At 47.9% G+C, this 12321-nt stretch overlaps 1 protein-coding gene across 7 annotated transcripts in view; it reads right to left on the bottom strand.

Annotated features, from left to right (window-relative positions):
• SYNE2 (spectrin repeat containing nuclear envelope protein 2) overlaps nucleotides 1-12321 on the bottom strand; it is a 197274-nt gene that overhangs the window by 17465 nt on the left and 167488 nt on the right. For all 7 annotated transcript variants that reach the window (XM_075426856.1, XM_075426857.1, XM_075426862.1 and 4 more), the window contains one exon: nucleotides 2525-2687. In XM_075426856.1, the coding sequence (XP_075282971.1) occupies nucleotides 2525-2687 (163 nt within the window). The remainder of the gene's footprint in view (nucleotides 1-2524; nucleotides 2688-12321) is intronic.

Raw genomic sequence — 12321 nt, 5'->3', positions numbered from 1 at the left:
AGGGCTACCTGAAAGGGCTGAGCCATAAATGGTCAAAATTCGGCTTGTGGGATTTGTGGTAATGTACAGCTTTAAGGAATGCAGAAGCCAGAATCTTTACATAGATGAGAGACTGTCAGAAGCAGACCCAGCATAATTTTTGACACCTTATTCAGGACTCACAGCTGTTTTCTGAGCAAGAGGCAGAAGTGTTTGTTTAACACAGGCTCTACCCCATTACTGGTACCTGGAGAGACTCTTCTGAATTCATAAAATTACACTTGATTTACAGCTGTATTAGCGAAAGTGAGAATTTGGACCACAGATTACAAATCCATTCTACTTGTACTATGGTAATGTTGCTGATACCATCTCATTACTTTTGGTCATGCCTGGGTTCATGGAATAACCTTAGACAGAGTCCCCACTGTTTTCCAAGCTGCTATTTCATACAATCTGACTGCATTATGGTGAGACAAACACAACAAACTAACAGGGCCAAGAAGATACATTGAGCCCGGAAATGTACTTTACCTTCAGCTGAAGGAAGAAATTGCCCAGAGAGGTTAAACAGACTACACGCTGCTAGAATTCTGCATTAGTGAAACAGCTCTGAAATCTTAAAATTAATATTATTCAGGTTTTAATCTTCATCCTTTAATTGAACAAACATGCTATTAAAACATCTCTGTGGACGCACAATGCTTTTAAATGTCATTATTCAAGACTGAACAGGTAAAGCTTTTCCAGTCATGGATGTTAAACAAAAGAAGCCTGTAGGGCATATTTCTCACCATCACTCTGCTCTTGCTGAAATAATTGTTCGGATAAAACCAGGAAAGATCTTTTTACTTGTTGCATTCATATAAAGGTTTCTCTAATGTGGAGCAAAAGAGGCTTTTTTTTTTTTTTTTTACTACAGTCTTTTCAGTCAGCTCAGGCTTCTCACACTCAGCCTGCTAAAAGGTTACAGCAGAAGGAGCCTAGAGGTGCCCAGAGGTCTGTTTGGAACAGAATCCAAACAGCAAAGCAGTAAGTAGCTCCGAGCAGCAAATGATGGCTCTTACAGCAAGCTGAAGCTTGAATGCTCATAATAAAAATGTATTAGTTTGGACACAATTCCTTTGTGCTGCACGTTCTCTGCCTGGCAATTTACCACAGCCTTTGAGAATGCAAAAGGTTATGGATGGAGAGAAAATGTCTCCTTGTTGTTTACATCACCATTCACAATGCAGATGAAACCATTAGAGGCACCAGGCCAAAGCTTCTGGTGTGTGACCAGCTCCTGCAGCGGAGTCGGTGGGAGCCTTCTCCACTCCTGCCACAGAGGAGCTGGCCCTTCCCAAGACGTCTGGGGCATGACGGATGGAGAGCCATATCAACCAGCAGAGAACACATCTCTCACGTCTTGATCACTCAGGGAACTTAGACATGAAAGCAGCAGACAGAGAAAAAGAAGATGGGAAGGATGGGAAAAACACCCATAGATGCTCTTAAGTGCAGATGCCACAAAGCTTCCATGCTTGAAAGCTTTACTCTTGATCCTCAGTTTTAGGGCAAATATTCTTGTTTAACACAAAGGCCAGATGACAGCCATGGTCAATCTTAGCCTTCCCAAGGAAGCACTTTGAACCTGGGCAGACTTACAGCACAGCCATGAGCAAAGGCTGCGTCTCCGAGCAAGTACATGCTTTGGAGAGGTTCCTTTTCACTCCCTTGCTGCTGGAGAAAAAGATTTACTCCAGAACTATCCAACTCACCTCACGCTTCCGCTCAGCTAGGATAGCTGGCACGTTCAGCTCTGCCCAGTTCTTGCCACCAAAACTCGCTCTTCAAACTAGCACAGATCCTTAAGATCCCGCTGGTAAGCCACCATCTCGGGTAAATGCCTACACGCACTCAACCAGCACCCCACGGTGCTAGTCTGGTTCACACTTCTGCCTCAGCAGGATTCATGCACCATCTCACCCAGCCCTGAGGGGATCTTCAGAGCCTGCCTAACTGCACCAGACCTCAGTCAAAGGTGTGTTTGCACAAGTCCACCCTCCAAAGTGCAAACATCCTTCTCTGCCAAGCTTGCTCTGCTGTCTGCAAGGAGGGGAAGAGAACTGAGCTAGAGAGGGCAATACAGCAAAGCACAGCCCTTAGATCTGTCACTGCCAGCTTGCAGGAGACCCGGCATTCACGCCTTGTCAGACTAAGTCATCCTCGTGGATTTTGCCCACTGTCTGTGCCCTTTGCCTCGCCCTTGTGAAGTCTGCTGTACCTAACTGAGCAAACTATCAAATGTAAAAATGCTTTTGTTTGTATTTTGAGTCTTTTCTTTGGGTGGAGGGGGGAAGGGAGAAGTGGGGATAAGTCAACACAATACTGAAATTACAGCAAGCAAAAAAAAATTTTCAATGTAACACATCTTGGCAAGAACACGCCATGAAAAGCAAACAGAAGGCCTTGCTAAAGAAAAGAAACAGGTGATTTTAAACCAAGACTACTTGGTAATCAGCTGCATTTTAGCTCATTTACTCTGGCTGCTGCTATTTCCCACCTGTTGCTCTGCCAGTCTCTTCTGGATTTCTTGGTCATCACAGATGTCATAAACAACAGGCTTGGAAAGCTCAGACTCAACGCGGGCCAACCAGGTGCGGAGGTTACTCATGTTTTTGTCCAATAGTTGGATAAAAGCAAATGTTTCCTTCAGTTTCTTCACCCTAAGCAAACCAGGAAGAACATTTTGTTACACAGATCTGCAATCAGTGGAAACGATGTTAGCAGAAAGTGATGACAGGCATGGCTTTATGAAGCACTTAACTGTCACACCAAGCTGTTGCCTGTAAATCAGAGCCACATTTTAGTCAAAACCTACCTAAATTGGCTCAGCAGGCCTCTGTTCTACAGCTGCAGGAAGGTCTTGTGTGATTTCTTTAATGAAGCTATATGAGCAGAGTCAATTTCTGTAGCCTCATTCATTTGCTAGTGAGCTCTTCAGTCAGTTCTTGGACATGTGTCTAAGTGGGAGTTTGTACCATAATATGCCGCAGTTAAACTAAAATCATAGCATCATAGAATGGTTTGGGTTGGAAGGGACCTTATAGATCACCCAGTTCCAACCCCTCTGCCATGGGCAGGGACACCTTCCACTAGACCAGGTTGCTCAAAGCCCTGTCCAACCTGGCCTTGAAGATTTCCAGGTAGAGAGCATCCATTAAAAAAAAAATCAAATGGGTATCTATGGTCTGATTTTCCTACTGTGAATTACGTTCAGTGTAGTCTTCAGCAATCAACTGGCCCACCCTAGTCAGCAAGGTATAGCTCCGCCAACAGAGGCAGAATTTGTCCAAACCACAGGTCCAACACCCTGCGCAAATGGATGCTGACAGGAGAGGAGAAGGCCTGAACAACGGCCACTGTAGGACTTACAGCGCCATGACATTAAAAACTCTTCTAAGCAACACACTGAAACGTGCGGAGATGTGCCAGACTCTCCTTGTGGGTGAAAATGAAAAAACAGTCCTGAAGAAGGGAGAATACCCTACAGCTAGAGAGAGTTGCGCAGCGGACAAGCAAATGAACTATCAAGACCGGTTACTTTTCGTACAGCCATTTGTAGCACAGCTCTCAAACTGCAGATGAACTTTTCTTGATTTCCAGCCTTTACAGATTATTCCCACGTCAAAATCCCTTATCAGCCCCTCAAATTATCCAAGTAGCATGTTCGTACATTTTGGCAAATTTGTCCTTATGTGTTGGAAGAATATCTGTTAAACTACCTCACTGCTCTCAAATTTTCCCTTGAAATTCTCATTTATTGCAGTTCCCAACAAAAATTACTAAAAAGCCCAGCACTGGGATGGCAATTCTCTCTTCTGACTTCAGAATGATACTGGAGCTTGCCATCTAGACCTTGGTAGCTAATGGTGGTGGGGGGGGGGGGAATCTAGATCATGATTTCTCTCAGACCTGCCTTAAACACCCGGATCACAAGATGAGATGAACTGTGCCATAAAGCACGTATTTATCTCCATGAACTGCAATGGTCTACCCTGCAGTACTATAAACATCAACGCTGCAGATGCTGAAGTCAGGTGAAATCATTCCACCCTCTTCCTAGGGAGAAGCCACTTCTTGGCCAGCATTGCTTCCCCGTGCTGTCCTGCTGGCTGCTTGTATCCCTCTGTGGTCTAGTTCCGTCTCTGTGCCTTGGGATGGATTTCTGGACCTTCCATTAATTTTTAAAACACAAATTTCCAAATTAAACCCTAAGTTACCACCTGGTCTAGCAACTACCTAGATGAGGCTCATCACCTAAGTCAAGTGCAGTGCAAAAAGTTGAAGTATGCTTTGTGAAAAGGCCACCACATTTCCCATTCATTAGCCACCATGACCTGTTTGCCAAATGCTGCAGGGAACTGTCACCAGCTAAACAAAACCAGCAGCTGGGACTGGAAGGGCAGCTTGTACAAGGGGATCACTGCATCTCTGTTGTGGGTTTGTGTGGCAAGGTTTTGGTAACAGGGGGGCTACAAGGGGGTGGCTTCTGTGAGAAGCTGCTAGAAGCTTCCTCCTTGTCTGATAGAGCCAGTGCCAGCCAGCTTCAAGACAGACCCGCTGCTGGCCAAGGCCAAGCCCATCAGCGACAGTGGTAGTGCCTCTGTGATAATGTATTTAAGAAGGGGAAAAAAAAACCTGTGGTGAAACGGCAGTGAAGAGAGAGGAGTGAGATGATGTGAAAGAAACAACTCTGCAGACACCAAGGTCAGTGAAAAAGGTGGGGGAGGAGGTGCTCCAGGTGCCAGAGCAGAGATCTTCCCCTGCAGCCCATGATGAAGACCACGGCGAGGCAGCTTGTTCCCCTGCAGCCCATGGAGGTCCATGGTGGAGCAGATATCCACCCAAAACCTGTGGAAGACCCCACGCCAGAGCAGGTGTATGCCTGAAGGAAGCTGTGACCCTGTGGGGAGCCCTTGCTGGAGCAGGATCCTGGCACGACCTGCAGACCCGTGGAGAGAGAGAAGCCCATGCTGGAACAGGTTTGCTGGCAGGGTTTGTGACCCCATGGGGGACCCACACCAGAGCAGGTGGATGTCCGACAGATGCTGTGGCCCCGTTGGAAGCCCGTGGTGGAGCAGGCTCCTAGCAGGACCTGTGGACCCGTGGAGAATGTCCCAAAACGCAGGGGGCTATTGAAGGGTCTGAGATGAACATTACCGTACTTGGCAACACTAGCGTTGTGCAAGCTAGGACTGTGGCAGGGTGGGGAGGATGTAATGCCATCCAGTGCAGGCAGGGACAGATTACACCAAGACAGAAGCACCCTGACAGGGTACCTGGATGCTGGCTTCGTGCAAAGGACTGGCCCCTCCTTGCAAGAAAAATGAGCAGGTTCCTGGCCCACTGTCCTGCCTGCTGCCAACCATCTAGCAAGCCTTAGAGGAGAGAGGTCCAAACCACCTGTGACTGAGTAGCTTTCGCAGCTGCCTGTTGTGGCATATGATACAACAACAGAAGATACACAGGACAGCTAACCCACGATGAATATGCCACTCTGTGAGCAACAACTGATCTTATTAGCAACCTTGAGGTAATCAAAGAGGATATGTACGTCAGCTAGACACTTGATTTAAGGTAAAGCACTTATGGAGGAGATGTGGGAACAATCCTACTGGATTTGTTCAGTCCTGTTAGTTACTGTGAAGGTACAGAGTAATGTCAGCAAATTTGGGGTCTCATATGAATCAGCATCATGGTAACCAGCTTCCCCTGCCTCTGGTCCCAAAGGGACCAGGCAGTACATTCAATTGTTTTATGAGAAGATGAAAATACACCTGGCAGGTACTTAGCAACTTAGCAGTCTCCTAAATGTAAAATTAGTCTTGCCTGCTTCATGTAACTCTGCAAGCCAGCCGGAACGATTTAGCCCAAGTCCATGGCCACCTTGTCACTGCCTTGCACCCACAAAGTCACCGACACTAGTGTAAACTGCAAAGCAGCTGTCTCTGCCCCTTTTCACTGATGGTGCTTTCCACCACTGCAGCTGAGACGAAGGCAGCTCTGCTCCCAAGTTCAACCCTGTATGCAGAAGGCATCTGGTTCCTAAGCAAACAGCAGCTATATAAACCTTCCTACTACTGGTTCTGATTCTATTAAACAATACTCAATGAACGTGTCATACTCTGGTAACTGTATAGCATTTTCTTGTGCTGTCATGGGCTGGCAGTGATTTACCCAGGAGACCTAATTCTCCCTCAGCCCTCTCCCCTGCTCCTGTGCCACCAGTCAGTTTGGATCCAGTTGGTTATAAAGCTCAGCAGTGCTTGTGGCTCCACAGGGCGTGTAGCTCACCAAACACAGGCAACTCAGGAGCCCTTCTCCCTGGAGAGATGGGACGATACAGGCTTAGAGTTGAGCACCGAAAGGAAGAACTGCTACGAGAGCCAGGCCTGAGGAAGAGTCCGAGCCAAACATCTGCGCTGTTGCACCATTAATTTTGCATGACTTCAGGCCAGTCAGGAGGAAAGCAAGGTTCCATTGCTGCACTGCATATTCTGTGACGCTCCCCACTACTGCTTTGGAAAGGTCTCTCTGCCGATTTGCAAGGGATGCACCCTGGGACCATCTGATGCTACAGCTGACCTGCTGAGACCACAGCTTACTGTGCCGCTCAGTATCATGTCTCTGCTTCCTTCTACTCCCTTCTCTGTCTGTATCCATCCGTTTCCTATCCTGAAGTTGCATTCCAGAAAAATTAATGGGTTGCAAGACATCTTTTTTCAGTTGGCATATTAGATAACAGGTAGGTGAACATAGCCAAGGATGCCCAAAGCAAAACCAAGGTATATTAGATTATAAATAAACGTCTTTATGACTGACAGCACATTCAATAAATTTTAAAAGCAACAGTTTTAGAATCCAAGTGGGGGGTTCTGCACATTATTGATACTAATAAATAATATTAAGAATATTATTTTGGCTTAGAAATCACACTAAAATTAAAGTTACGGATATTACCATAAATATGTGGGTCTTTATCTACTAGTGTTAGTAGAAGCAACAGTCTCAAAGACAGCATCACCGTGGTACTGTGAGGTTGTATTTACTTTCTAGCAATTGCCATTACAGACACACCATTGTAATTAAGTAATTCATTTTGTTACATATTCTGGATACAATATGGCATTTGTCAGTCATTTCACCACCCTTATGCTCTAAGTCATTAATCTCAAACTTGAGCTACGCAGCCAGAGAAGAATAAAAACCTAACAGAAGTTCACATTAGTGCAGTGTGTAAATGGGAAGGCAGCCTCGTCCAGCTGTTCACATTGGCTGATCTGCTCTTGTCGCAGTCAGCAGACACAGAGCCCAAGGTAAAGGGTAGGGTTCTACCCTGAAGCAACAGGTGAAATAATGAAAAATTTAAGCACCGTCCTTGAGCACCCTCAGCTTGCACAGAAGTCACAGGGAACTGCCATTTCTCTGGGTACAGCTCAAAGGAAAAAGCAAAATAGACTAATTACATCCACAAAAGTCTTACATTTGCAACAACCATTCTCAGGTGCATTTCTACACACTGCAAGTATGCTTGCAAATTATCTGCTCTTTGCATGAAAGAAACCTCAGGAACTCTTTTGAGATGCATCCCAAAGGGACTATTTGTCGGGAAAGACAGGCCCGCTGGGTGGGGGTGCACAGTGCCAGCCACCAAGCCTGCGGGCAAAAGCTCCCCGCCACGTCCAGGTGATCAATCACCAGAAACACAGTGAATTAACAGCAATATAAGTTCAAGTGCAGCAGAGGAAACGAGCTCCTCCCAATTACCCAGAGGGTGGAAGAGGCTGCCACCGCTGTCGATTGAATTCTTCCTCTATAAAGTGTAATTCTCAAATTATTTGGTAAAACAGGCAAAACTTACTGTTTACTGAATAAAGGCCTACCTGTCCATAGTTCACTTCCTAATGAGAACTCACCCGCCACCATTCAACATGGCCCCACAAACAAAAATACAGTAATAATAATAATAAAAAAAAAAAATCCAACAAATATCACCACTAATCTAAAAAACCCCAAACAAAATCAAACACCTCTTGCACTTCGCAATGGGCCCAGCTTAAAAGATACCCTGATTCAACACAGCACTCAGACACAGACATGAGATGCCTGGGATAAGCCAAACAAAGCCATTTTCTAAATATCTTCATCTTTACACCAAAATAGAAGTGGCAGAAAACGAACAAAACTAGTGGATTATAACTAAAAGCTGGCTACAAAAGTGAACAGAAGGACTAACTGACCTGACTCGAGATTGGATTTGGGTCTTAACACCCTCGATGAAGTTGCCAGCTCTGGGTTACAAGAGAAAGGCATTAAGCTGTTTCAGGCTGAATCATTGCACAGCCCCACAAATACACAGAATATTTTGTAGTAACTCCTCGGGAAGCATCTAGCAGTAGAAAGCACTTCCAGGTTGACTGAAATGTATTCACACAAACACAAAGACTTGCAAAATGCTTGCCAACCGCATTGCATAAGCTGTCAAAACACTGCAGGAAAAGGTAGAGGGAAGCTCAAATAAGGTAATAAATAACATTCAAATTTTAGTGTCTGAAGGAATTAAAAAAATCCCGTTGTATATTCGAAACTCTCCTTCACAAGCACAAATATGCTCAGGAAAAGACACTCCGTGCATTTCCTTCTCACCGCATCGCCCTGCCAGCTGACAGGACTGCTTACAATTCGGTAAGGCAAATGAGATGCACAGCCCAGGGAACCTTTGTTCAGCAAGCTGCAGGGCCAGTTTAACCACGTGAGGGACAGCAGACCCCATCCGGAGAGGTGATGTCAAAGGCAAATTTCAGGCCTTGGTATAAAATGCAAGGCCGTTCCTCCGCACGGCACCGGGCCCTGGCACAAGGCGAGGAAGCCCCCGTGTCCGTGGGCTGTGTCAGGGAGCAGAGCAGCAGCCGCTGCGCCGGCCGAGGCTTTTCTCGCGTTACCCTGCCGGCGAGCCCAGAAGGTCGTTTTCGCCCATCTCCACCCTCTTGGGTGCAGAACCCCCAAACACAGCTGATTTTAAGCCGTTCCTCCTGCTAACGTGCCACATCTCCCGCTCACCGGCTTGTCGGAGGCGGATGGCGGGGAGCCACTGCGGTGCCCTCCCCACGGCCGCCTGATGCTCCAGCGGAACCCACCCCGCGCAGACCCGCAGCGATTACCAACATGGCACTTACGTTTCGCAAGAAAAAACCATTCCTCAGCTTGCAGATCCCAAGCTGCAAGGGGGATCAGCTGTGCAACCACGGCAGGCATGGAAGAGGAAACCCCTCCTCCACAGATGCCCTATTTATTCGCCGCTTTAGCATCCCGGGGGGGGGGGGGGGGGGGGGGGTGTTTGCCCGTCCTCCTCCCCGACCCCCGAGCTGGGGAGCCACTACAGCTCTCCCCCGTTTTAACCCCTACGTTGTGGGTTGGTATTTTACCTGGCAAACGGCCGCATCCCTCCTCAGAACAAAACCACGAGAGCTTTATTCTGACACAAGGGAATCAGCACGCGAGGCAGCGCACGCCGAGCAGCCGCCCGCGGTTGGTGACAAAAAGGTTGCAGGCTGGAGGCTTCGGCACTGAAAAAGGTAGCTGCGGTGCTCACTTCTTCGGCGGAAGAGGGACTGGAGCCTCAGACCCGGATGATTTGCAGCAGAGTCAATTAGAAATGAACCAAAAAAAAAAGAGAAAACGTACGGGCACCACGCACACAGATGTATCCCTGCTTCCCCTGCATTCTTCTTTCTCGCCTTTGCCATTATATCCCAGGTATTTTAAGTACAAATTAAATCTCCCACACACTAACCTGTCCTCTGTTTAACCTTCCAGTGCAGACGGAAGCCCTCCAGTGCAAGTAGCCTGTTACACCGGAGGACAAAATAACCCCTAATCTTCATTTATGATATCATTCGTTTGTGGAAAAACACGCTGTCATGGTTTCTGCGTGTTACAACTGCCTGAGATCACGGGGTGGGAAAAAAAGGCGGAAGTCGGAGAACCTTGGATTAAAAGTCACTCCCCGCCCAGCAAATATCAGGGGAAAAATAAAGAAATCATGGTAATCCCACCAAAAATGTATGGAATGATTTTGCAATCAAAGGTTTTTCAGCGTTCAGGTAATCTTCCACAGACCTGTACCGGCTTGCCAATCGCTCACATTCAATACGTGGCAGGATAAAAAGTGCCTGGGAAGACACCGCATACCGTGAGAGGGCTTCAGATCTCTGCACAGGTAAATCACACCCAGTCACCTCGCCAGTTTAACCTGATGATGGTCCACGGAGGTTCAATAACGCATTCGAGACGGTAGGTCTGAAAAAACGAGGAAACAACCCTCCCAGCTGGACAGGCAGACACCAGGAACGGCAACAGCGCGCAGCAGGCAAGGACTCCCCTTGCACCACCAGCTCCCCCCGCTCTCGGCACACATTGCATAACCAAAATAAGCCCAACCATCCTGCCTGATACGATAATGAACTCTGTCACAGCTCTTGCACTGAAGACAAGTATAATCCCTAAAGGAAAGAGAGCCCAGAGAGACCAGAAAGCAAGCAGGCACTTTGCGAGTGAGAGCACTTTGCGAGTGAGATTTCAACTGTCTAGATTTTTTTTCCGCACCGAAGTAATTACAATAATGAGATTTTACAAAGTGATACTGCCACAAACCAGTATAATTCCGCTGAACATGGCTGTATCGCTTACGCAGGGGCCTCCCTGCAGCATGCGTCGCTTCCTCGCCACGCAATACTGATCTGCAGCAATTTAAGACAACCTTTGAACTTGGATCGTGCACCCACGCCGACTGTGGGCTGCGTGGCCGCGGCTGCGCCAGGGCAGGACAGCACATCGACACGTAGTGCCTGACGGTCTGCCCTGCCAAAGGGTAAGCACCGTGGCAGAAAATAAACAGAGACACCAGCTGAGAGGCGGAATGAACTCGCTCGCTACCCACACCTACCATGCTGGCGCCCGCTGCCACCGGCGCGGCCGCAGTGAGGGTGCAGGGAGGCCGGGAAGCACAGAGCGGCAGCTCACCAGAGCTCCCCATAAAACCTCCGTGGAGCCCCAGCACAGCACGAGGTGCTGTCACTGGAGAGCTTCAACTCGCTCCTGTTTTACTGCAACCTGAGCAGTTTCAAGCTATTCAGAAAAATCTCCTTACTGAAAGAGTGGTCAGGCGTTGGAACAGGCTGCCCAGGGCAGTGGTGGAGTCACCATCCCTGAAGGTGTTCAAAAAACGTGTAGGTGTGGCACTTCAGGACACAGTTTAGCAGGCATGGTGGTGTTGGGTTGACTGTTGGATTTGATGATCTTAGAGGTCTTTTCCAATATTAATGATTCTATGATTCTAAACTGTTCGGGAATTTCAGCCAGGGTATGCAAGAAATCAGCTGAAAACATCTTGAACCTCCCAAGTACGATGTGGGAAGGAAGGGGCTGACTTTGGTTGTGGCAGTTAAAGATTCCTGGACCCTGCAATGAGGGCTGGCAGCTTGCAAACACAGGGAAAAGACCTGGTTGCCAAGGATGCACATTTACAGGAAAGAGAAGACACATTTGGCCTTGCTAGCTTCTCTGTATTTTCATGCTCGCATTAAAGATCACAGTCATTTGAACCCATTCCTGCTACATAAAAAAAAACCTTGCCTTTCTCCACAAGACTGAAAGCACGGACTAGACCCACCAAGTCAGAAAACACACCACAGTGTGCCCACAGCCAGAGCAGCTAAGAAATGGCATCTCCCTTCCACAGCTTAGCAGCAGTGGCAAGGGCTGCAGCATGCCCAGAGGTACAGAAATGCAACATTTCTTTCAGTAAGGACTAGTCTGGAGACCCTGAACTGCTGGAGGCAGTCCCTGATGAAGCTGGTGGCTTTAATGAAGGCTGAAGCACCACCCAAATGCTTTGCACAATGCCAGGCAGCGCAGACACCCTCCCGTGACACGTGGGTGCTCCTCCAGCCTGCCAGCAGGCACAATGCAAACAGCAGCGCAGAAGGCAAACGCTTCCCGCCGGGCTGGGAAGCAAAGCGTGGAGTTAGTGTCAGTGCTGGGTGGGCCAGGGAAGGACAGCGAGTAACGTGGCTGTGCACAGCACAGCCGCTTGGCAATTCTTGCCAGTTAATGCATGGCCAGGGAGTGCTGCTCCAGAGCACACCGGGGATGTAAATCCCGCTCCATGGATTTTTAGCCATCTACCACCCACACGGTGCAGCCTATGCACTCCTCCTGCTGTTTCAGGCCTTCACTTGGGTGCATGTGCAAGCATGCAGCAGTTTCTTCTGGCAGAATGCTGCTATGCGGCTGGTA

The sequence above is a fragment of the Opisthocomus hoazin genome, chromosome 7 (assembly GCF_030867145.1).
Source record: "Opisthocomus hoazin isolate bOpiHoa1 chromosome 7, bOpiHoa1.hap1, whole genome shotgun sequence".
Lineage (NCBI taxonomy): Eukaryota > Metazoa > Chordata > Aves > Opisthocomiformes > Opisthocomidae > Opisthocomus > Opisthocomus hoazin.
The sequence above is the reverse complement of the archived record's forward strand: the minus strand, read 5'-3'. Positions and strand labels throughout refer to the sequence as shown.